This window comes from Rhinocladiella mackenziei, assembly GCF_000835555.1.
Source record: "Rhinocladiella mackenziei CBS 650.93 unplaced genomic scaffold supercont1.7, whole genome shotgun sequence".
Lineage (NCBI taxonomy): Eukaryota > Fungi > Ascomycota > Eurotiomycetes > Chaetothyriales > Herpotrichiellaceae > Rhinocladiella > Rhinocladiella mackenziei.
The window spans coordinates 1,619,576-1,639,765 of NW_013550598.1; the positions used below are offsets into that span (position 1 = coordinate 1,619,576).

Sequence of the window (20,190 nt, forward strand, 5' to 3'; positions counted from 1 at the left end):
GTTAATCGAGAAACTTTTGTGCCTCGGCTGTGTGTGTGTGTGCGCGAGTCCTCAATCGGCGAACTTCCACCAACGAAGTCCCACCCAGCAACGGCAATCTGCGCTTCTGAATCTTTCCACCGACTCTCATTTTCGAGTGTCCATGAATATGCAGTGGTTTGTCGTGGCCAACTGAACAGAACATGGACAGCTTCGAACACGAGCTCGAACATCCCAAGAAGCGTCGCAGGCGTGAGATCTTGCCGCGGCCTCACTTGGCTCGTCTGGTATTCGATGACACCGTCAAAGGCGACGCAGCCCTTATCTCGGAGAGTCTCTGGACTAAACTTGCACGTAGAGAAGATGGTAGGGGAACAGGTCATTGTCTCATCGTTCTAGACACATGCTGACAGAATTCGCAGAGGCACACTCGTCGACCACCAGTTTCCTGGCCCTCACGCCGTGGTCACCGTTATATACCGAGGTGCAGGATTCGGCATGGACGATCCTTTCGGCACAGCGACGTGGACCTGAGTCTCCGACCGAATCTCCTGAACAATCCGATGTGATCAAGCTCTCACCTTCTTCCTCCGCTTGTCAATCCATTCTAAAGACCTATGCCGCCGTCGACCGAGACCGTCATCCAGGTCATGTCCCCAAGTCGATTGAGATACGCGCCATCTCCACCAAGGCTCTAATCCTGGAGACCATCTACGTATCTGTTGAGAAAGGCCTTCTTGAAAAGGTTGATGACATCCAGAACAGGTTCGGTGGTGGTTTTCAATATGGGAAAAACTCGAAGGCAGACAGAAAGCCATTGGCACCAAATGGCATTCTGCAGAACATCCCTCCACTCATGTCTCGCCTGAGCTCTCTTGTTCGCGAAGCACTTGCCCACTTGCCCGTTATCCACTCGGGGGATGTATTTCCCTTACCGCTCCCTGCCCATCCCATTACACACGTTCGGCCACCTCCGGCTATTGTGGTTGATTGCGAGCCAGTCTCTCAGGGCCAGATATCTGCCCAAACCAAGATCGTTCTCATTCAGACCGGCTCATCGCAGGAGAAGGCTCTCAACCAGCTGACTCCGGTGCAACCCATCATCGAAGAGTCACTCGAGGATACTGCGGAAGACACCTCTACTGACCAATTTTTCTCTGCCGCCGAGGACGGGCAAACGGAGACCGGATCTGATGGAGACGACATGTCTGAGGAATCTAGCAGTGATGACTCGACCCATGAAGAAAGCGACGAAGATTCTGACTCTATGGATGATATGATCTCATTGAGTGCTCCCGGGCTGCCGCCACAACAAGCCGGGACGCTGTCGGCCATGACCTCGGCCACACCTCGGCCGGGAGGAAAGAAAGCAACGGGAATGCAAACTCCAGGATCAATCTACTCAAGTTTCACTTCAACAACCGCCAGGGCTGGCAGTCAACCTGGAAAGGTCTTCAGGACCGAGGCTCTGCTTCGCCAAGTCCCTATCGAACTGATGCATCCCAAACCCAGTCTTGAAGATGACGAAGAGTCTTTCGTCTTTATCGACACCAGCACTCTTGCCAAGATTGGATGTTTCTCTGGCGACTGGGTCCGAATCGAGATCGCAAGGAATGTGAGCTCACAGGGATTTCCTCCTTCGACCATGAGAGGTCTCCGCGGATTTGGTGAAGACGAGGAATCTGACTGGCGGACGGTCCGAGTTTTTGGCCTGTCAGGATTTTCAAATCAACACCGACGATACGCGGTCGACAAGACCGGCGACCGAAGATCGAGTTTGACGCAGAGAGATCTGCTCTTGCCATTCGCGCCAGCTATTTACCTCTCCCCCGTATTGCTGTCGAATTTGGCAAATGCGCCATATGTCAAAGTCGGAGCATTACCAGCGATGCCACGTCATGATGCAAAGTCGATCCCAATCCCACGGTCCAGTACGTTCAAATCGCCCCCGTTCGCCAAAGAGGTGGTGTTCTCTAAGATCTCCGACCCTACAACAACCAATCCATCTCTGCAGTCCGCTTTGTTCTCATGCCTCCAATATCACCTCCAGATCAAAAAGCGGACCTTGAAGAAAGGCGACCTCGTTGCGGTGCCGGTGGATCAGGAACTCGGAAAGGCGATGTCGTCCCAAGGAGGAACCGACGACAATCCAGGAGACGATGAAACCATTAAAAAGCTCAATATCCCTGGGACTTCGAGCTCTTCCCGGTATGCAATCGCATGGTTCTCGGTCCAGCAGATTGAAATTGAGCAACCCGAAAATGAGATCGATCAAGATTTGAACCGCTGGGGAGGTGTGGTCACTCTCGACACCTCCCTGGCGAGGGTCTCGCAGAGCGGTAGCAGCATTCATTCCGTATCCCATACGACTGACATTTGGAGCCGGTACTGGTTTGGCATACGCCCACTCTCCCATCCCCCAATGCACCGGGCCGAGCATATTGCTACAGCAGCAGATATCCCTCCTTTAGAAAAACTACCACTGGAAAAACGTCTCTCCGGCTTGATCTCCGCCGCCGTTAGCAATCGGGCAATCAATCTTGGACTTCCTCCCCTCATTGTCCTTATTTACTCCAATCAGCGACAAATCGGCAAGTCGTACATTGCCAATTCTGCTTGCGCGGCGGCTGGTGTTCATACCTTCGCCATATCTACTCACGATCTCCTATCCGAAAATGCCTCAACAACGGGTGGTGGCGATGTAAAGACCGAGGCCTTGTTGAAAACGCGCGCTGAGCGGGCGCTTTCAGGAGGTGCTCAACAGACCGCGCTGCTCATTCAACATATTGATGCGTTGACAGCGGACAGGATGGTTCCTGTGTTGCAGGAGATAATCTCCTGGTCTCGTGTGCTAATTGCAACCACCTCGAAGATTGATGATATCCCCGCCGGGATCCGAAGTCTCTTCTCTCACGAATTCGAAGTGACGGCACCGGACGAGAAGGCTCGTGAACTCATCTTGCGGAATGCCTGTTTTGCGACGTCAACACCACTCTCGTCGGGCATCAATCTCAAGTCGATCGCGCTTCAGACGGCCGCATTGGTAGCGGGCGACCTTCTTGATGTTGTCAATCGGGCTGCTCTTGCGCGATACGCACGGCTTCTGTCCCTGGCAGAATCTCAATCCTGCAGCATGTCTGATATCTACATCTCTGGAGGGCAAGCGGCCACGCACCTTCTTCCCAGTGACTTTGGCCGGGCCATTTCTGCCGCCCGATCCACATTCTCCGACGCGATTGGGGCACCGAAGATTCCCACGGTCACATGGCAAGACGTCGGTGGACTTTCGTCGCAAAAAGATGTGATCATGGAAACGATTTCCTTACCTCTAACTCACCCTGAGCTTTTTGCCAACGGCATTCGAAAACGTTCTGGCATTCTATTCTATGGACCTCCTGGAACCGGGAAAACACTTCTTGCCAAAGCCATCGCGACAGAATTCAGCCTCAATTTCTTCAGTGTCAAAGGTCCGGAATTGTTGAACATGTATATTGGAGAGTCTGAAGCGAATGTCCGCCGAGTCTTTCAACGCGCTCGAGATGCCCGTCCGTGCGTCGTTTTCTTCGATGAACTCGATTCGGTAGCCCCGAAGCGGGGAAATCAAGGCGACAGCGGAGGGGTCATGGACCGAATTGTCTCGCAGCTCCTTGCGGAATTAGACGGCATGTCGAGTGGAAGTGGAAACGGCGATGAATCGGATGGCTCGTCCTCGGCGAATGCTGGCGGGGTCTTTGTCATTGGTGCAACAAACAGGCCGGATCTCCTGGACCCAGCTCTTCTCCGGCCAGGAAGATTTGATAAGATGCTCTACCTGGGAGTTGCAGATACTCACGACCAGCAAGTGACAATTCTCAAGGCGCTGACCCGGAACTTCACCCTCGCCCCGGACGTGGATCTTGGGCGGGTAGCCAGTCGGTTGCCGTTCACCTACACGGGCGCAGATTTATACGCCCTCTGCAGCGACGCCATGCTGAAAGCGATCACACGGAAAACTCGATCCGTCGACGAAAAGGTACAACAAATGGGCAAAGCACGAGGCGAAGACATCAGCACGGGCTACTTTTTCGATCACCTGGCCACGGAGGAAGACGTGCAGGTCGTTGTAAGCGATGCGGACTTCGATGCCGCACAGAATGAGTTAGTGGGCAGTGTCAGCAAGAAGGAACTGGAGCATTTTGAGAGAATACGGAAACTGTTTGAGGAGCAAGATATCACTGCTGACTCCAAGGACAAGGACACTAACGGCGTTGGTGCAGGGAGGAAGGAGGCTGAAGAAGCGAAATTGCCTCTTCGACCGGCTCCACCAACGACTGTACCAGTTCCTGCCACAGAGAACCCAAAACAGGTGTCACCTCCGTCTCAGCCTCCTTCGCATTCTCTGCAGATCAAGGGCAAGGGTAAACAAAAAGCAAGCACGGCTAACACCAATGCCAACCACCTTGCGTTTCCAGTCACGCATGCCTCCAAGCAGACCCCACGAATCGGGAATCCGGATTCAGGCGTCTCGTCGGACGCAGACGATGATTATGGCGTCAGGACGGCGCATTTGAACGGCACTACGGTCAATGGCACCAACACAGACCAAGGAAAGGGGAAAGGAAAGGCCAAAGAGAGATCCCCACCACTAGTTGATGGATTTGTGGATGATGTCGAAGGTGACGACGAAGGATTATATGATGATTGAACGAATACTTGGAATATGTATAAGGCGGAAAAGGCATCAACGCTCGACATAGGAAAGTCTCTGATTCAGTCCAAGGAAGCACACAATGTATGCAGAACCGAACATACGGCTCACCTTGGAACAGCTATTCATGTCTCGCGTCGAGAAGATTTGCCATGAGCAGGGAAGAATGCGACTTGACTTGTCCTTTACGAAGCCGTACACGGAAGGGGGAAAAAAACAAAAAAGTAATCATACATTTATTCAACTCCTCTTTCTGTTCAATCTCCTGCCTACTCCGTGCCTTTTAAGCATACGCTTGGGTAATAATAGTACGCCAGCCTTCCCTGCCTCAACAGTTCAAATTCAGCCGATTATCCGTCTGCTGGTGACCTATCCCGCCACATAGGTTCGTTGCATCTATCCAGGCCCCGGTCCGTCGTTTGGTGTCTGGCGTGGAGTCCGGTGTTGCTTTCTTCCCAAATCAGCCGTTCTCCTTGCACCGTGCTGTGATGTGATGTGTCGTGAGACTTGGTAGCCTTGCTTCCTTCAGATCAAGCAGAAAAACTTCCTCATCCATCACTAACATGTAATTTGTAATTGTTGCCACGGCTCTAGCCTCTCTTTGAAGGACAGAACAATGGAACACCTGCCTATGACTTTGGCAAGGGTTGATATCCAAATCCAAACTTGCCCCGAAACAGCCTTGGGGAGAAGTTTCGGAGGTACAATCACCTCCATTCTTCTTTCTTTTTGCTCTTTCTTTTCTTCCTTGCTCTCCCGCTTCTCGTCTGACAAGTGCAACAAAGTTAAACCTATCATAACGAAGAGTTCAAATCAAACTCAAAATCAAAATCTTGCGAAGAACAAAAGCAACGAGAAAGTACCAAAAAGGGAAAAGGATCAGGCTCTTCTTCCTCTGCAGAGCCCCAAACCTCGAACATGGACGACACGGCAACGAAGACGAAATGCTCATTCCACAAGCAAATAGAACCCGCGCTGGGGAATGTTCCGATATCAAAGGTTTCATTCCCCCCCCTTTTCTTCTTGGTGTCTGTCACCCTTGTAGGGCCGTTAAGTTGAGACCCACGGACCCCTACCAAATCGCCATGCACATGTCCACAGTCGATCAAAACTTCTTCAGGTACTATACTTGGACGATCGACGCATGTCTCCTATGCACGGACCCCGGCATAAATTTTGGTTTTATCGTCTTCGTTTATTTTAGTTTCAGATCCATCCTAGACGCGCATTCTGAAGGTACTGGCCTCCAGGAAGAAGGCCGGGTTGAAAATTAGAAAAAAAACCAATCTTGCTCACAGGGCGTAGTAGAGTTGCAACGGCGGGGAGGCAGTCGGGGCAGTCATCAATGCTGTAAATTTAATTAAAACCGGGGCGCTCTTCTTATGCAGGAGGTCAGGAGACAGGGTAGAACAAGCCGGGGGGGAGGAAATCAGCGCTCGTTATGTAACTCAGAAATTAGTTAGCCTCGTCATTTTCTTTGCCGCGAAACGAAGCGGTCGCGCGGTTGTCGTCAGATCTTGACTTTCCGAAGGTCGGGATGTAAAGGGACATGTGATGATTCTGATTCACTCGATGCGCCTCGTGCTTTAGCTTGAAGGAGGATGAAAATAGAAGAGAAAAAGGAAAGACGAAAGCTGCATGGTTCCAGAAAAAAGAAAGCTTCTGATATCCCTGCATGTAGAGCGTGTTTCCCAATCGGTCAAAATAGTAGCATCGTCCGTTGAAAAAGACGAGCTATTGTTTTGATTTCTCAAATATGAGATGGTATGGTATAGAACCTCCGTTCTCGAGTCCAACACTCCTTCGCAAGCTCCCAACTCGTCGAGATGAGAACCAATGCCATCATCTAGTACGTAAAGAGTAAGAATTCAACAAGAAGTCGTCGTGGTCTGAAAGTCGATATGGGGCCCTCACCCTGCCTCTGGTTGAAAATAGTTGAAAGGAAAAAGAACACCGTTCATCGTCATCATGACCCTTCTCTTTTTGTCCTCCTCCCTTTCTTTTTTTTTTTTTTTTTTCTCCACCCTTTGCATAAAAGATATGATATTACCGATTATGTTTTTTTAATATCCCCAAGCCATACCGTCAAAATGGTGTCCATCCAAACCCCCAAGTTTCTTTTCCAGGAATCGAGTGATTTTGTCTGGACCAGCAGACGAAAACTACGTCGTTTCCTCAGATTATAGAAATACATGCGAATAATAGAAGCTTGTTGTGCTCATGCGGTTGCTTTTCTAACCATTATGCGACGCTTGCTTCATAGATAGGGTTGTCGAATCTGAATGGGAAAGGATAAGTTGAGCGCAGTATAGGACGTAGACAGAAAATCAGCCACCCCTTGGTTTGTTCGTCGTAACCATGGGTATCATTCACACATATAGTTTTCTTTTCCTTTTCTATAGTCGTAGCTCGTCGAGCGCGTTGTGCGGTTAATCGTTGCGTTGTTTGTTCAAAAATGTTGTTGCGCAGAGTATTGACACGAAAGGAAGCGGTCCAACGGAAACTGTTAAGTCGAAGGGGGACCGGATTGTTGATCGTCTTGCCTTTGTTCGGGTTCGTGTTCAAGAGTAGGACTTTGGGCTTGCTGGACGTCTCGCGCGCCAGAAGCTACTGCCTGAGCGCGTTCGTCCTTCCTCAGAAGTAACCTGTCAGAAGGACTTTGAGCAGCTTCGGTACTCCTTTCATTACCAGAATCATCTAAGGGCGATCTAGGCAGTGCTTGCTGGGAAGATTCGTCTTCCTCACGTTGCCGCTTCGACCGTCTCTTCCCGCTCGAAGTCTCCTCCTTCGGCTCGACGTGCTGCGACAGTGGAGTTGTTTGCGATCCGGGTAACGTCCCTGGGAGAGCCTCGGATAGGGAACTCGGGGTGCCAGAGGGTCTCGGCTTTTTGGCCGGACGTTTTTTGGGCTCGTAAGTCTGACCAGCCGCGGCGAGTCTTCGATCACGTTCTTCGGCCTCTTCTTTCGTCGGGCGACCACGTTTCCGGCGTCTTTCCATTCCCAACTCGGGCGCGAATGGACGTAAAATAGTAAAAGCCTCTCCATTGGTAGCAGGAGGCATCGGCGAGTCCGTTGAACGGGGAGGCCGAGGCTGAATTGAGCGGTGGGTTGGCGGATGCAGCTCATGTTCAGAGACGGTCCTTACGGGAGGCACAGACGGTCCGAGCTGTTGAGGAGCATAGGCTTGGGGACCGATCGAGGAGAAAGGGCGAGGTGGCCGGGGAGCGCGAACCAGAGTGTCATACATTTGCTGACAGGCAGCAAGAGAGCGGCCTACAGAGGTCAGCCCAATCTACGGTTAAGCGACCGGGAGAAACAAGAAAGAAAAATCCGCAGCGGCGATGGGGAACTGGCTTGCGCCGATGCGCGCGAATGGTGTTTCCTCGTCCACACGTACCTTCTGGCAAAGCAATATCACTCCACCTCGGTTGTATATTGCTGTCGACCATGCCCTGAACAAGGTAGGAAGGGACATCTTGCACGGCGCCTTGAATGATATTGGTCAAGAGGGCGATTTTCTCCGAAGTTGTCCATGGCGCATCGAACAGATTTGACATCGGGAAGAGAGGCAAGGTAGCGCAAGCTGGCTCTCGAAAGGGACGGACGGCATGTGAGGGTCATCAAGCGCAACAGTCGGCGTCATATGGCTCCGCGAGGTTGGTCATCCAGAACCAGAGGGAGGACAGTGGAAGGATTCGACTTTCTGACCCAGCGCGACAGGACGACAAAGACAGTGGTAGGTGAGAACGAGTCGGAAGGGTGTCTGGGGGATCTTTTAGAGGTGTAGATTGGTCGCCATTCAACAAAGCAAGAGTCAGAACAAAAATTCCTGGCCCTCTTGCTCGAGGCGCAGAAGGACTCATTAGCCATTTACAAAGAACAACTGGGCACAGACACTGGCAGATGATCAGGAGGCGCGGGTTGGCTAATGTAGGCCACAGCTGCAAGACATGCAACGGCGCGCTGTGAGTGGCCGGTTGTGGCCATCTGAGAGCGAGGGTAGGAGGGTTTGGATCGAGGGAAGCTTTCCGTGGGAGGTGCTCAGGTGGCAGGTTTGGTCTGGTCTGAAGGAGAGTCGTTTTCGAGCCAGAGCTCTTTGCAGCTGCAACGTTCGAGAGCTATGCAAAGCTAGAGCGGGTTGGTGGAGTGGTGGACGTGGTTAGAATGGAGTGGGCGGAGGAGGTGAATGGTGGGAATCCTGTCTCCTGCATGCTTCCCAGTGTCGATGGGGTTTAGCTGGCCACGTCTTGGGTGCTGCTGGTTCATGCTGGCAAGATTGCAGCGCCGTATCGAGAAGAGTCCCGGCCACTGCGGGCAACGGCACGGCTCCTCCGCGCCCCTGCAGGCTGCAGCATGCGCCAGAGATTAATGTCCAGATGCTGAGATTCCCTTAAGCAAAAAGAAACCAACACCGCTTGCTTTTTGCAAATTCCTAAAGGTGGTCCGGATTTTGATAGAGGAGAGTGGATGCGCACTCTCGAATCATCGTCGCTCCCGTGGTAGGCGTCGAGTGTCGAATGGGATGCCTGGAGGGATTCACCCGGCACCGAATCAGCGCCCGGAAGTCGCCTAAGCTTCGATGGGGCCGGGTGTGATCCTTTCGCAATCCTCGCCATCCGTCGCCCCTCCATGCAAGCCATCCTCATCTCAATCACAACTGCCCTCGACGGCTGGCGGCCAACAGTTCCTCTGTGATAAATGGGACCCTTTGGCTGCCGCAGCCTTGTCTATAATGACTGGTTGAACACAAATTCACGGCGGGCGATCCATTTTACTCTTGATTGCTCTTCGAACGAGCAAGCCAGTCACCGCATGCAGACAGAGGTACAATAACTCACCGTTCCCGAGTGTGTGGTGGCTGACCAACCTCCCGAATGGCTGCGCCGCCATGGTAGGATCTCTCCTCTCCGCTCCTCCTCTTCCTCGTCCGCTCGCGTCCTCCTTCACCCTGCTCGCGGTCATCACCCCCTTTATATAGACAAGTATCCTCGCCTTGACCGCTCTTTGCCGCGTGCTCGGCTATGCCAAATCGCGCCAGCGCATTGATGACGATGTCGGGTAGTCTTGCAGAGCCACGTTGCGCCCTACAGGAGCTTCCCATTTCTCGATCGCGGGAGCTAAACAACACACGCCTCACTTTAGCGAACATTTGCACGCATTCGTCATTGCGCTAATCGTCCCCAAATCCTCAGTGATGCATTGAAAATCGGTCAGGTGTCCTCCAATCCACGGCTGGTAGCCGGACTCCAGCCGGAAGGGGGACCGTGTTACAGGGTGACCGGAGGACTTCTGTGGGAAATTAGGTTTATTCTCTACCACTGTCAGCTCAACACGTGGCGGAGTTCCTATGGACTCGCCCGACGTATTCTGCTATGACTTCAACACAATCATAGAGGTCTCGGTGGTGAGTTCTTTTTGTATTCGGACAGCCGACAGAACACCCGTTTGATCTCCCAAGGCGCGCCGAATGTGCGCGACACTTTGCGATCAAACCCTCTATGAAACACTTTGATGAGAAACCTTGAACCGAGATTGAATGCACCCGGTCGTGCGCCAAAGGAGATTGGTCAGACGATTTCTATCTTCTATTGTGATGGCATATTGTGACGCGAGATCTCGGCCTGTTGAAAATTCCCAAAGTGACTTGTGGGATATTGGTCTCTGAGTCAAGACCGTACTCTTTTCCTTTTCTTGACCATCGATACCTTTGAATTAGCATGAAAAATATCGGCACATTTGGGAGCAAACCGGAGTCCCTGTTTCTCTCACAATAGAGTTTGCTCCAGTGTGTGTTTCGGCGCCTTGTGTCCATTGCATTGAGGACCTTCTACGACATATCGGCCCTTACAAAGATACGTACATGAACCCATCGCGACTATCGAAAGGGACGGGAGTTCCAAGATGCCCGTCCTCAACGCAACATAGTCAGTCTTGGGCAAAACATGTGCAACTCAGCTCAGGCAGGCCGATTGAGTCAGATTGGTCTCTGGAAGAGTCTTGGACTATCCCGGAATGAGAGGTCCTCAGGAAAATGGTCTCCATGGACCATGGATCCTCTCCGCCATATTGCGCCCGTTGAATCTTTACGCCGGTCACGTGAACTCCGCCCGGCAAACCTTCCTTGGCGTTGAACGCGCAGAACTCGAGAGCACGGCCTTTACGCAGTCTTCTCTGCATTTATGTAGACAGCTCTCGAGAAAATTCGCCAATATGTCGCAACCTGCACCTATTGCCCCTTCTGTGGTTATAAATACTGCAAACAGGAGACAGCAAGTACCATTGAGAGACTACTTGAACACAAGAGTGGCGCCGTTCTTGAAGAAGGCCGTTACAGAGAGCTTGGGTGTTGAGTACGTGAGCCGAAACAAAATCTGACACTGTTCAGTCAAGACCAAAGTTTGCGTTTTGGAAGTCACCATCCATGCTAACGTATGGAATTTCCTTTCGATCCAATAGAGCAGAGTTTCCACTCCAGTGGCTGGGAGAATGTCTGATTCACCAATCAATTCTCTACGAAGGGAACCCGGACCGAACAAACATTCGCGAAAGATTCCTCTATACATTCGAGGATCCCAAACCTCAAGAGGAACCGACACCAGCACCAGCACAACCAGAGCCTGTCGAAGCGACACAGCAAACAGATGCTCAGGAGCGTCCAGAGGTTGTGATGAATGATTCAACCGAGGGGGCAGTGGAGGCTCCTCCAGCACCTCAAGAACTAGCGCCACAGCCCGCTCCCGTGACGGAAGCAACTGCAGTCAACGGCGTGAAAGATGATGGCGATGCGACAGAAGCGCAGCATGTTCCAAGAGATGGTGATACCGAAATGGGAGGGACGACCTGATGACGGACCACCTTGATTTCAGATCACCTTTGTAGCGCTGGCGTTGGTTTTCGAGATAAAAATCTGCATAGCATGGCACGGCACATAAAAGTGATACCCCTGGGTGGCTAGATGGGAGAAGGGGAAAGGGACTTCCAATTGACAATGTGTTATATGTACAGAAGTGAAACCTCAATCCAGGAGAAAATGGTCGGAAAGACTACCGAGAATGGACGCAGAGAATCTTCCAATCGATCCCTATCGCTATTCTCCTTTGAATCGTATGCGAACCCCTACGTTCTGCCGGGCGGCGATTAGTCAAGTCCGCAAATGAAAGATATGTAGATTGATTCGGGGCTCCGCAACAAATCAGAAGTCCATTAAGATCATCGAAGGGAGATGCTTGATCACATGCCCCTTCTGACATAAGAGGTACCAGAAATATATAAGTTTTGCGTTGTTTGTCATCATGAAATGGGGAGAGGACTTGGTGAAAAAGACGTACGAACCATAAGAAACACGAGATCCTGGTTGGATCAGAGAAATTCAAAAATGCCATCAAACACCCATCATGCTATCACCGAACGTGCATCATTATCGCATTGCTTTCGAACGAAATCAAGGCAAGATGGTGATTGCGGACACAACTTGAAGCTGCAAAAACTTCCTTTGGACCCGCCAAGATTTTGCAGTCTTGGCACGGCGCACAGGTTGTCATCGCATCTTCACCTCCATAGGATGATAGATTGTTTCCAATCCGACAACCGCAGCCATGGGTCGCCTTCACAGCAAAGGAAAGGGTATCAGCGCCTCGGCCATTCCATACTCACGATCTGTGCCCACTTGGTTCAAGAGCACCCCCGAGACTGTCGTTGATAACATCTGCAAGCTCGCCAGAAAGGGTGCCACACCCTCTCAAATCGGTGTCGTTCTTCGAGACAGCCATGGTGTTGCTCAAGTCAAAGTCGTCACTGGTAAAATAAATAGCAGAATTTCAATCCAACGAATCACTAATTACGTTTGCATAGGTAACAAGATTCTGAGAATCCTCAAGTCAAACGGTATGCGCCGACCTCCATTGGCTTCACCTGGAAAAGAGAGATGAGCAATCGCTCCACCTCCAAATACTCTATACTTTTGCCATATGAAGATGGCACAGCACAGCCTCTGAATTGGTCCATGAGACTGACAGAGTGATATTAGGTCTCGCGCCCGAAATCCCCGAAGACCTCTATATGTTGATCAAAAAGGTACGCGTTGCAAGGCCTTAAGATATTGACCAGATTGGTTGACATTGTTCGGTCAGGCTGTTGCCGTCCGCAAGCACCTCGAGCGAAACCGAAAAGACAAAGATTCCAAGTTCAGACTTATTCTCATCGAGTCCAGAATCCACCGTCTCAGCCGATACTACAAAACTGTTGGTGTTCTTCAACCTAACTGGAAATATGAGAGCGCAACCGCAAGTACAATGGTCGCATAAAGGAATCCATATTGGAAAGCATGTGGTGAAGTGAAAAGCCGTGTTCGACCGATGCCTCCGGCTGGCATATCAATGGATGTGGACTGTGGAGGACTCCATATGATGGCTCCGGAGAAGAGAATACTGCGCAGAAATCCTGGGTGGATATGCGTTGACATCACATGTGGTGATACATAGAGAATTCAGCAAAATTTTCCCGGGTGCAGTCAACTCGGGACGACAAGCATGAAATCTCTTTGCCTTGGTGTGTTTTGCTATGCTCTAACACCTTTTCCTATCATGGGATATTCCTATGGCTAATTCCTCTTCTGCGGAAATCATGCTGACCCTCGTCACTACCTCTCTACCTTTGCGCCGCGTCAAAGGATTCTGAATCGCCCAACCACGGCAATCGCTTTCTCTTACCGTTGATCATCCATCATAATTATGGCATGGAGGATAATTTTACAAGTAGGATAGGATCAAGTCCGTTCGGTCTCATTATCTCAGAGATCTGATCAGTCTTCAACTCGCTGCGAACAAACGTCCCAAAGTAGTAAACTGCCCTGATCGATATGTTGGAAATCAAGGGGCCGCCAATGGCCATAGTTTAGAACGATCGTGGTACCACGAGAAAGGGTCTGGCAAGCTTTGACAGTCGATAGAAAAATTAGACTTGTAGGGAGAGCCCGGAAGTGAGACAGGCTGAACCGACTTCATTCGAATTGAACGGTACCCAAGGGTACAAATTATCTCACGGCCATATTCTGCTTGATATGGGCTGGAGCCATACCACAGAGGCGTTGAATGCACCGGGCCCATACACCGTTGCCGCAGACGTACATTGTAATGCCAACCATGCTAAAAATACGCCAAACCCCGTGGGTATCTTTGGTGCACCAAGTGAACGCCTTCCATGTAAATGCCGCTGAAAACTGAGTGTTATCCGTTCCCCTGACATTTCATCCGCCTTGGCCAATACCACCTGACTGCTGTAATGCGGTAACTTGTTTGCGGAGGTCCAACCAGAAATCCTTGCCACTAGCCATTGCCCCAGCTTAAATCTTCTTGTCAGTCTTGATTCAAGTCCAAATAAGCGAAACAAACTCACGTTTCATGCCCCAAGGGCTCTCTGATTTGGCGCCTTGGGATTTTGCGTCAGGTTTGTATAATGGTGCTTTTGCCTCGTAGCCTTGCTTTAGCATTGCTTCGACGGCGTCTGAGTTGAACCCCGGCATGGGGCCATGGTCATCTGCTAGTGGAAGAGAGGTTTGAGTGGCAGGACCATTCTGGATATTGTCCGTCGACTTGCTTATGTTTGAGCTCGCCTTTCCACCTCTTCTACCCTGGGGCGCGTTGAATGCGGCATCTCGGGATCCTGCAGACTGGCGCTGCTGGTTGGCACCTCTGGGATCGTTTCCTCGGCGTCCGTTACGAGTCCTGTGGCCAGGCATTTGGTAAGCAGGTAAGACAAATGGAGAGGGTCAGGCAGTGATGACGACAGTTGGAGAACACGGGAAATAAACTCACTCTTCGACAGTGGCGTTCATTGAGGGTAGCAGCAGAAATGTGAATGGTGGCTGCAGGATGCGATGGGTGATCTCGAAAAGCAGTTCCCACGAACGCCAGGTGGATGCCAAGCCTGAGACCCACAAAACCCTGCAACTCGCCGTCCGAGGAGTCGCGCTTAACCCGATCTTGAAGAGAACGACGACCGCAGTCAACTTGAACCATGGGAAGTGACATTCCACGAAAGGACCATCAGAACACCTTTCACTTCTCTATTTTAGTGTTCCGGGGACTGTGCATGTGTGTTGCTCCTACTATCATTAGGCTGAATGGAATCCCCGTGGCGGAAACCCGGTCTTGAACCAAACTGTACCTCCTAATCGAGGCTTCAACCCACCAGCGCGTTTCCTGCTGGCCACGGTGCTGGCAGGATGGGCCCGTTGAGGAATGTGCAGGCAAGAACACGCCCGCGGAGAGAAACTACGAAACCTTCCGGCGTTTTTGACGACTCGGACCACGACGACCTAGCAGATTTCCACGACGGCGAGCCTCCTTCGAAGCGCATCCGAACCTCGCGCAAAGCTCAACCACCAAACAAGTGGGTTGCCGGAGGTGGTGGAGGAAGCGGCAGACATGTTGATAACGAGAATACTCCATCCAACATGAGGACACCACGCGCAAACGACGAATATACAGTCCCCCGCACTCGCCCCCGGCCCAGCCGAGACCGGAGAAGGACCATGACCAGTGCCTCTCGATATTCGGCCAGAAGTAGGAATCGAGGTGCGACTCGTCCTCGGTACAGCACCGCGGCTGCGGCTTCAGCAGCCGTGACACATGGAGATGGCTATAAACCACGAGAAGAGCGGGGCTGGGAAGAGTTCCATCCAGATTTGGATCTGGAAGCAGACTTCGCCATCATACCTTCTGATGAAGTGGATGGCATCGCGAAGAGGCAATCAACCAACGGAGTTGCTCAAAATGGCCTTCTGTCCGAAGGAGGTGACCCAGTAACCGTAGGTGCGTTGACTCCAGTTCGGAGGAGACCTGGGAGACCCCATCGCACCAGCAATTCGATGGTGAACGCCCTTCTCACGCCTGAAGCTCCCAAATTTGTCCCCGTTCCTGGGCCTAATCCTCGGGAACGATTGACATTACCCAAACCCTCATATCGAGAACTGGACCCTTTTCTTTCCTATGAGCAAAAAGACATCGCACAGGTTGATTTTGTTGACAAGTCGATGGCAAATGTTGGGTATCAGGAGAGTGAAATATTCTTGCGGCCAGAGCGAACACTCATTAGACAGATGGAAGGCTCTGCGGAGGAAGATCTCGACCTCAGCCCGGACCTCATCGCGAATGGCGAGAACTCGGCAATTGGGAGCAGCGGAGTGGGACGTGTGGAATATGACATGGATGAACAAGACGTGAAGTGGCTTGAGTCCTTCAACAAAGGACGCATCAAAGACGGGGTGCAAACCATCAAACCTGCGATTTTTGAAATAACAATGACCAAGATTGAAAAAGAGTGGCACTCCTTGGAGAAGAGAATTCCGAAGCCGAACCCGAAAGCGCCTCAGACACAGCGCCCGCGGTCTAGCTCTGCCGCAGCCGTTAATGGCGAGCCTGCCGGAGAAGAGCCTGACAGCAAATGCGCCATATGCGACGATGGTGACTGTGAGAACGCCAACGCCATCGTTTTCTGTGATGGATGTGATTTGGCAGTTCACCAAGAGTGTTATGGAGTGCCGTACATCCCTGAAGGGCAATGGCTATGCAGGAAATGCCAGCTTGTTGGCAATTCCCGCCCAAGTTGTATATTCTGCCCTAACGAGGGGGGTGCCTTCAAACAAACCAACAATTCGAAATGGGCGCATCTGTTTTGTGCCACGTGGATTCCAGAAGTCACCATCGGCAATCCTTCCCTCATGGAACCCATCACCGACGTTGAAAAAGTCCCTGCCAGTCGCTGGAAGCTGGTGTGTTACATTTGCAAGCAAGAGATGGGTGCAAGCATTCAGTGTAGTGACGGTCGCTGTTACGAGCCATTCCATCTGACATGCGCTCGCCAAGCAGGTCTCTATCTCCGAATGAAGACTGGAGGTGGGCAAAATACCTTGATGGAACCGTCGCAGCTCAGAGCCTACTGCCACAAACACTCCCCGCCAGACTGGAAACATGAGCATCACACGGACAAAGCGTTTGAAGAAGCCACAAAATATTTTAGGGAGCATTTTCGAGGCCAAATATGGGCTGACAGCCGCGCATCTGCTCTGGCAATCAATGACACAAAGGACACTCCTACTACGGACAAAGGTCACCTGAAGGTGACTCTCACAAACAGGAAAGGCCAAAAGCAGAAGACAATTTGGCGGTTACCTTCGGGTGCTCCTGTCATTCCTGAGGTCATCCTCAAGTCCATTGAAGACTCGCTGGTCAGATTTTCGGTCCCAAAAAAAAAGGAATACGTCTCCGAAATCTGCAAATACTGGACCCTCAAACGAGAAGCGAGGAGGGGTGCCGCCTTATTGAAACGCTTGCAACTACAAATGGATACCTTTAGCTCCTTTGAGGTCACCCGCAGGGATTATAAAGCTCAGGGCGCGGCCGGCCGAGCTAGGCTGGACCGTCGAATCGAATTTGCCGAAAGGTTGGCCAGAGATATGGAACGAATCGTACAAATATGTGACTTGATCAAGCAACGAGAAGCAGCAAAACTGCAAGAAGCTGTCCTGTTGAAGGATGTTGTGGACACTGTTTATTTCCCTATTCCAACTCTCCTCCAGCCAATTATCGACAAAGCCCTCAAGTGAGTTCCCCTCTCCCAAAGAAAGGACATATTCTAACGAAACTATAGGCTTGACCGCGGTCTCTTCCGGAACGAACTGCTCGAACTTCGTGCGCGAGTTTTAAGAAAGGAGCATACATCGATCGTAAGCTTCTCAAACGATATTGTTCGGGTGATAAATTCAAAATTTAGCAATCCTGCGGCAAATATTTCGGAATTGATTGCACTGGTCAGTGGCAGAGCCGAAGATATGACACCGGAAGAACGCGACCGACGAACACTCGCTCGACGCATTGTGAAGGCTATTGAACCACTCATTGAAGAGGCCACTCGGAAAGAAGCCGAGTTAAACGGGAGACCCTACGCACAGCAAATTCGAGAAATGGACGAAGCACTTCTCTCGAGACGCGGTTCGTTGGCAGAGTCCACTGGAAGCCCATTGCTCGACTCCATTGAAGCAAAACACGACTTGGGCATTGCGAGTCCCGAAGATGTCGACGTTGAGATGATGGAGCCTGCCAACGCAGCCGACGAGAAAGCTATCGGTGGCGAAACGTTTAAGAGTAGTAGGGCCTTCGTCGAGAAGGCGGATATCTTGAAGCAGGAAGGTCTGCGTGCTGAGGCTGGTGTGGCCTCGGCCGATACGCCACCTGCGTCCACCAATGGATTTAAACCCGAGCCACCTACCAATGGCGACATGGCATTGGTACAAGGACAGCAAGTCGAGCCACCCACTCCTCCGATGAGTCTGGAAGGTCACTCTCAGAATCCTCCGCCTCAAGGCGGCATCCCCTGGTACGTTGCTCAATTTGATCCTGAAGGAACGACCATCTTCGAAGAGCGATGGACTGGACCCGAGGTCTTACGAGAAATGAGTGAGGAGTTGAGTGAGATGGATGAAGATGAGCTTCAAGGTCTAGGACCCGACAACATGACTGAAGAGATTAACGGCGCACCGCTGGGAAAAGAGGCGGACTCCACCACTGAAGATTCTACGGTGAAGAAGAAGAGAGGAGGTAAACGCAGCAGAAACTCTGAGTGGGGTGCAAGAACTTTCCGGTTCCGAGGATGAGAAGACTCGATTGTTATTGTATGATTTTTGTTTTCTGGTTCAGCCAGTCTCTTCTTCCCATGACATGAGCTAGCGTCAAGGCCAAATAGCTGTGCGAAGGGGGGTAGGAGTAGTACGTTGTTGCAACCGGTACAACTGTTCATGGCGCTTATTGCTATTAGTACAAAGCAGCGATCTGTTGCAACTTTTTTGTTTCGCTCTCGAATTGCGGCAAGATATAATTCGCCTCATCACCAGGCTTATAGGGGAGCATCGGCTAGCGCAGCCACCGGATCAATGATTCGCCGCTTCCGATTCGCTTCGCTTCACTTCTCTGGCGCGTGTCCTGTAATTTTTCGCCTGCTCATCGTCTCACAGCCTCACAAACAATCCCAACAGCAGCATTTATCTCTTGCTTGCATGCTGAGGATCGATCATCCTTGACGTCCACATAGCACTCGGATCACTACTCTTACTTGTTCTTTTTCAGACCCTCTGCGCCCGTCCAAAATCTCGTTTGCGCGACACAGACCATTCTCAACCACCCCTAGATCCCACGCGCCATCATTTCCTTCCAAAATGGCCGACTTTGAGGACTCCGCCGCTCGATACGAAGGTATAGCATAATATGATGATATGATCCTGAAAGTATAAAAATCTAACGGGTGTCTTCTAGATGACCGCGGATATGAACGTCGCGATCGATCAGCCTCACCTCGTGGTGATCGAGATGATCGCAACCGCAGCCGATCTCCAAATGGCCGTGAACGACCGTGAGCATCATCCTAACTCCATTCTCTAGCAAGACTGACCATCTCATAGTCCCCCTCCGCCCTCGGATACTCGAATGAAGGATGCTGAAGATGACGCGGCCAACACTGGCTCGAACCTCTTCGTCACTGGAATTCACCCCCGACTTACCGAAGCCGATGTCTCCCGCCTTTTTGAGAAGTACGGTGATGTGGAAAGCTGCTCGATCATGCTCGACCCTCACACCAAGGAATCTCGTGGATTTGGATTCGTCAAGATGGTGTCGATCGAGCAAGCTGAGGCTGCCAAGGAAGGGTTGCAAGGCGAGGTCATTGAAGGCCGCACCCTGAGCATCGAGAAAGCCCGCCGTGCACGTCCTCGTACCCCCACACCAGGAAAATACTTCGGGCCTCCCAAGCGTGGTAGGTCGTGATTCTGGGCCACCTTGGGATCTTACTCACACTCAATAGGTGACTTCCGTGGCCCACCCAGGGGTGGCTACCGTGACCGCTATGACGACCGTCGTGGAGGCTACCCACCTCGCCGTGACGATTACCGTGGTAACTCCCGGTACGATGACTATGATCGACGCGGCTACGGAGGCGGCAGACGTGACAGAGACGACGGTTATGGCGGATACGGCGGCCGAGGCATAGATCGATATGAAAGCCGACGAGACGACGGTTACTATGGTGGTCGTGGAGATCGACGTGGCTACTACGACCGCAATGAAGAACGTGGCTATCCTCCTGCTGCACGCGACGAACCTCCTCGTGAGTACGCTGGCGGTCGAGACTACACTCGTGAGGACCGTTATGCCGCCAGGTAAGCGGACGTCAGAGAATCGTTCTCCAACCCGTTGTTCTTGACCAGACTGTGGGATTCAGGGGCTCCTGAGACCTTGATTTCGATTCCCTCCATGTATTTGCGTTATGCTCTCTCCCAAGCCGCGGCTACAAAAGTATCACTTGTTTATTTCGAGACAGAAAGGTTGTGGTCCACTTCTCGGCGCAGCGGGACCACGGTTCATGGGTTGAGCGATGGCTCCACAGCCAGAATTGCTCCTAATTGACGGCATGATTGTCGACATGTATCACAACGATATCGGCTGGGACTTTCTTTCTCGTACTCGACTAAATCATCA

General features: G+C 51.5%; 7 protein-coding genes across 7 annotated transcripts; 5 read left to right on the forward strand and 2 right to left on the reverse strand.

The window, feature by feature from the left end:
- Positions 1-182: 182 nt before the first annotated feature.
- On the forward strand, positions 183-4,663 carry Z518_09386 (uncharacterized protein; the record flags this gene model as incomplete). Its single annotated transcript, XM_013413342.1, has 2 exons — positions 183-345; positions 402-4,663. The coding sequence occupies 2 exons, from the start codon at positions 183-185 to the stop codon at positions 4,661-4,663; spliced, it is 4,425 nt and encodes a 1,474-aa protein (XP_013268796.1).
- A 2,509-nt stretch (positions 4,664-7,172) lies between these two features.
- Z518_09387 (uncharacterized protein) lies at positions 7,173-8,223 on the reverse strand (the record flags this gene model as incomplete). The annotated part of the gene is made up of 2 exons (XM_013413343.1): positions 7,173-7,939; positions 8,064-8,223. The coding sequence occupies 2 exons, from the start codon at positions 8,221-8,223 to the stop codon at positions 7,173-7,175; spliced, it is 927 nt and encodes a 308-aa protein (XP_013268797.1).
- Positions 8,224-10,876: 2,653 nt separating this feature from the next.
- On the forward strand, positions 10,877-11,510 carry Z518_09388 (uncharacterized protein; the record flags this gene model as incomplete). Its single annotated transcript, XM_013413344.1, has 2 exons — positions 10,877-11,016; positions 11,123-11,510. 2 exons carry the CDS (start codon positions 10,877-10,879, stop codon positions 11,508-11,510), a joined length of 528 nt encoding a protein of 175 aa, XP_013268798.1.
- A 751-nt stretch (positions 11,511-12,261) lies between these two features.
- On the forward strand, positions 12,262-12,969 carry Z518_09389 (40S ribosomal protein S13; the record flags this gene model as incomplete). Its single annotated transcript, XM_013413345.1, has 4 exons — positions 12,262-12,463; positions 12,518-12,550; positions 12,693-12,739; positions 12,796-12,969. The coding sequence occupies 4 exons, from the start codon at positions 12,262-12,264 to the stop codon at positions 12,967-12,969; spliced, it is 456 nt and encodes a 151-aa protein (XP_013268799.1).
- Positions 12,970-13,910: 941 nt separating this feature from the next.
- Z518_09390 (uncharacterized protein) lies at positions 13,911-14,402 on the reverse strand (the record flags this gene model as incomplete). Its single annotated transcript, XM_013413346.1, has 2 exons — positions 13,911-14,005; positions 14,060-14,402. 2 exons carry the CDS (start codon positions 14,400-14,402, stop codon positions 13,911-13,913), a joined length of 438 nt encoding a protein of 145 aa, XP_013268800.1.
- Positions 14,403-14,888: 486 nt separating this feature from the next.
- On the forward strand, positions 14,889-18,317 carry Z518_09391 (uncharacterized protein; the record flags this gene model as incomplete). Its single annotated transcript, XM_013413347.1, has 2 exons — positions 14,889-17,266; positions 17,315-18,317. The coding sequence occupies 2 exons, from the start codon at positions 14,889-14,891 to the stop codon at positions 18,315-18,317; spliced, it is 3,381 nt and encodes a 1,126-aa protein (XP_013268801.1).
- A 558-nt stretch (positions 18,318-18,875) lies between these two features.
- On the forward strand, positions 18,876-19,875 carry Z518_09392 (uncharacterized protein; the record flags this gene model as incomplete). Its single annotated transcript, XM_013413348.1, has 4 exons — positions 18,876-18,912; positions 18,973-19,069; positions 19,119-19,468; positions 19,517-19,875. The coding sequence occupies 4 exons, from the start codon at positions 18,876-18,878 to the stop codon at positions 19,873-19,875; spliced, it is 843 nt and encodes a 280-aa protein (XP_013268802.1).
- Between the last annotated feature and the right edge of the window lie 315 nt (positions 19,876-20,190).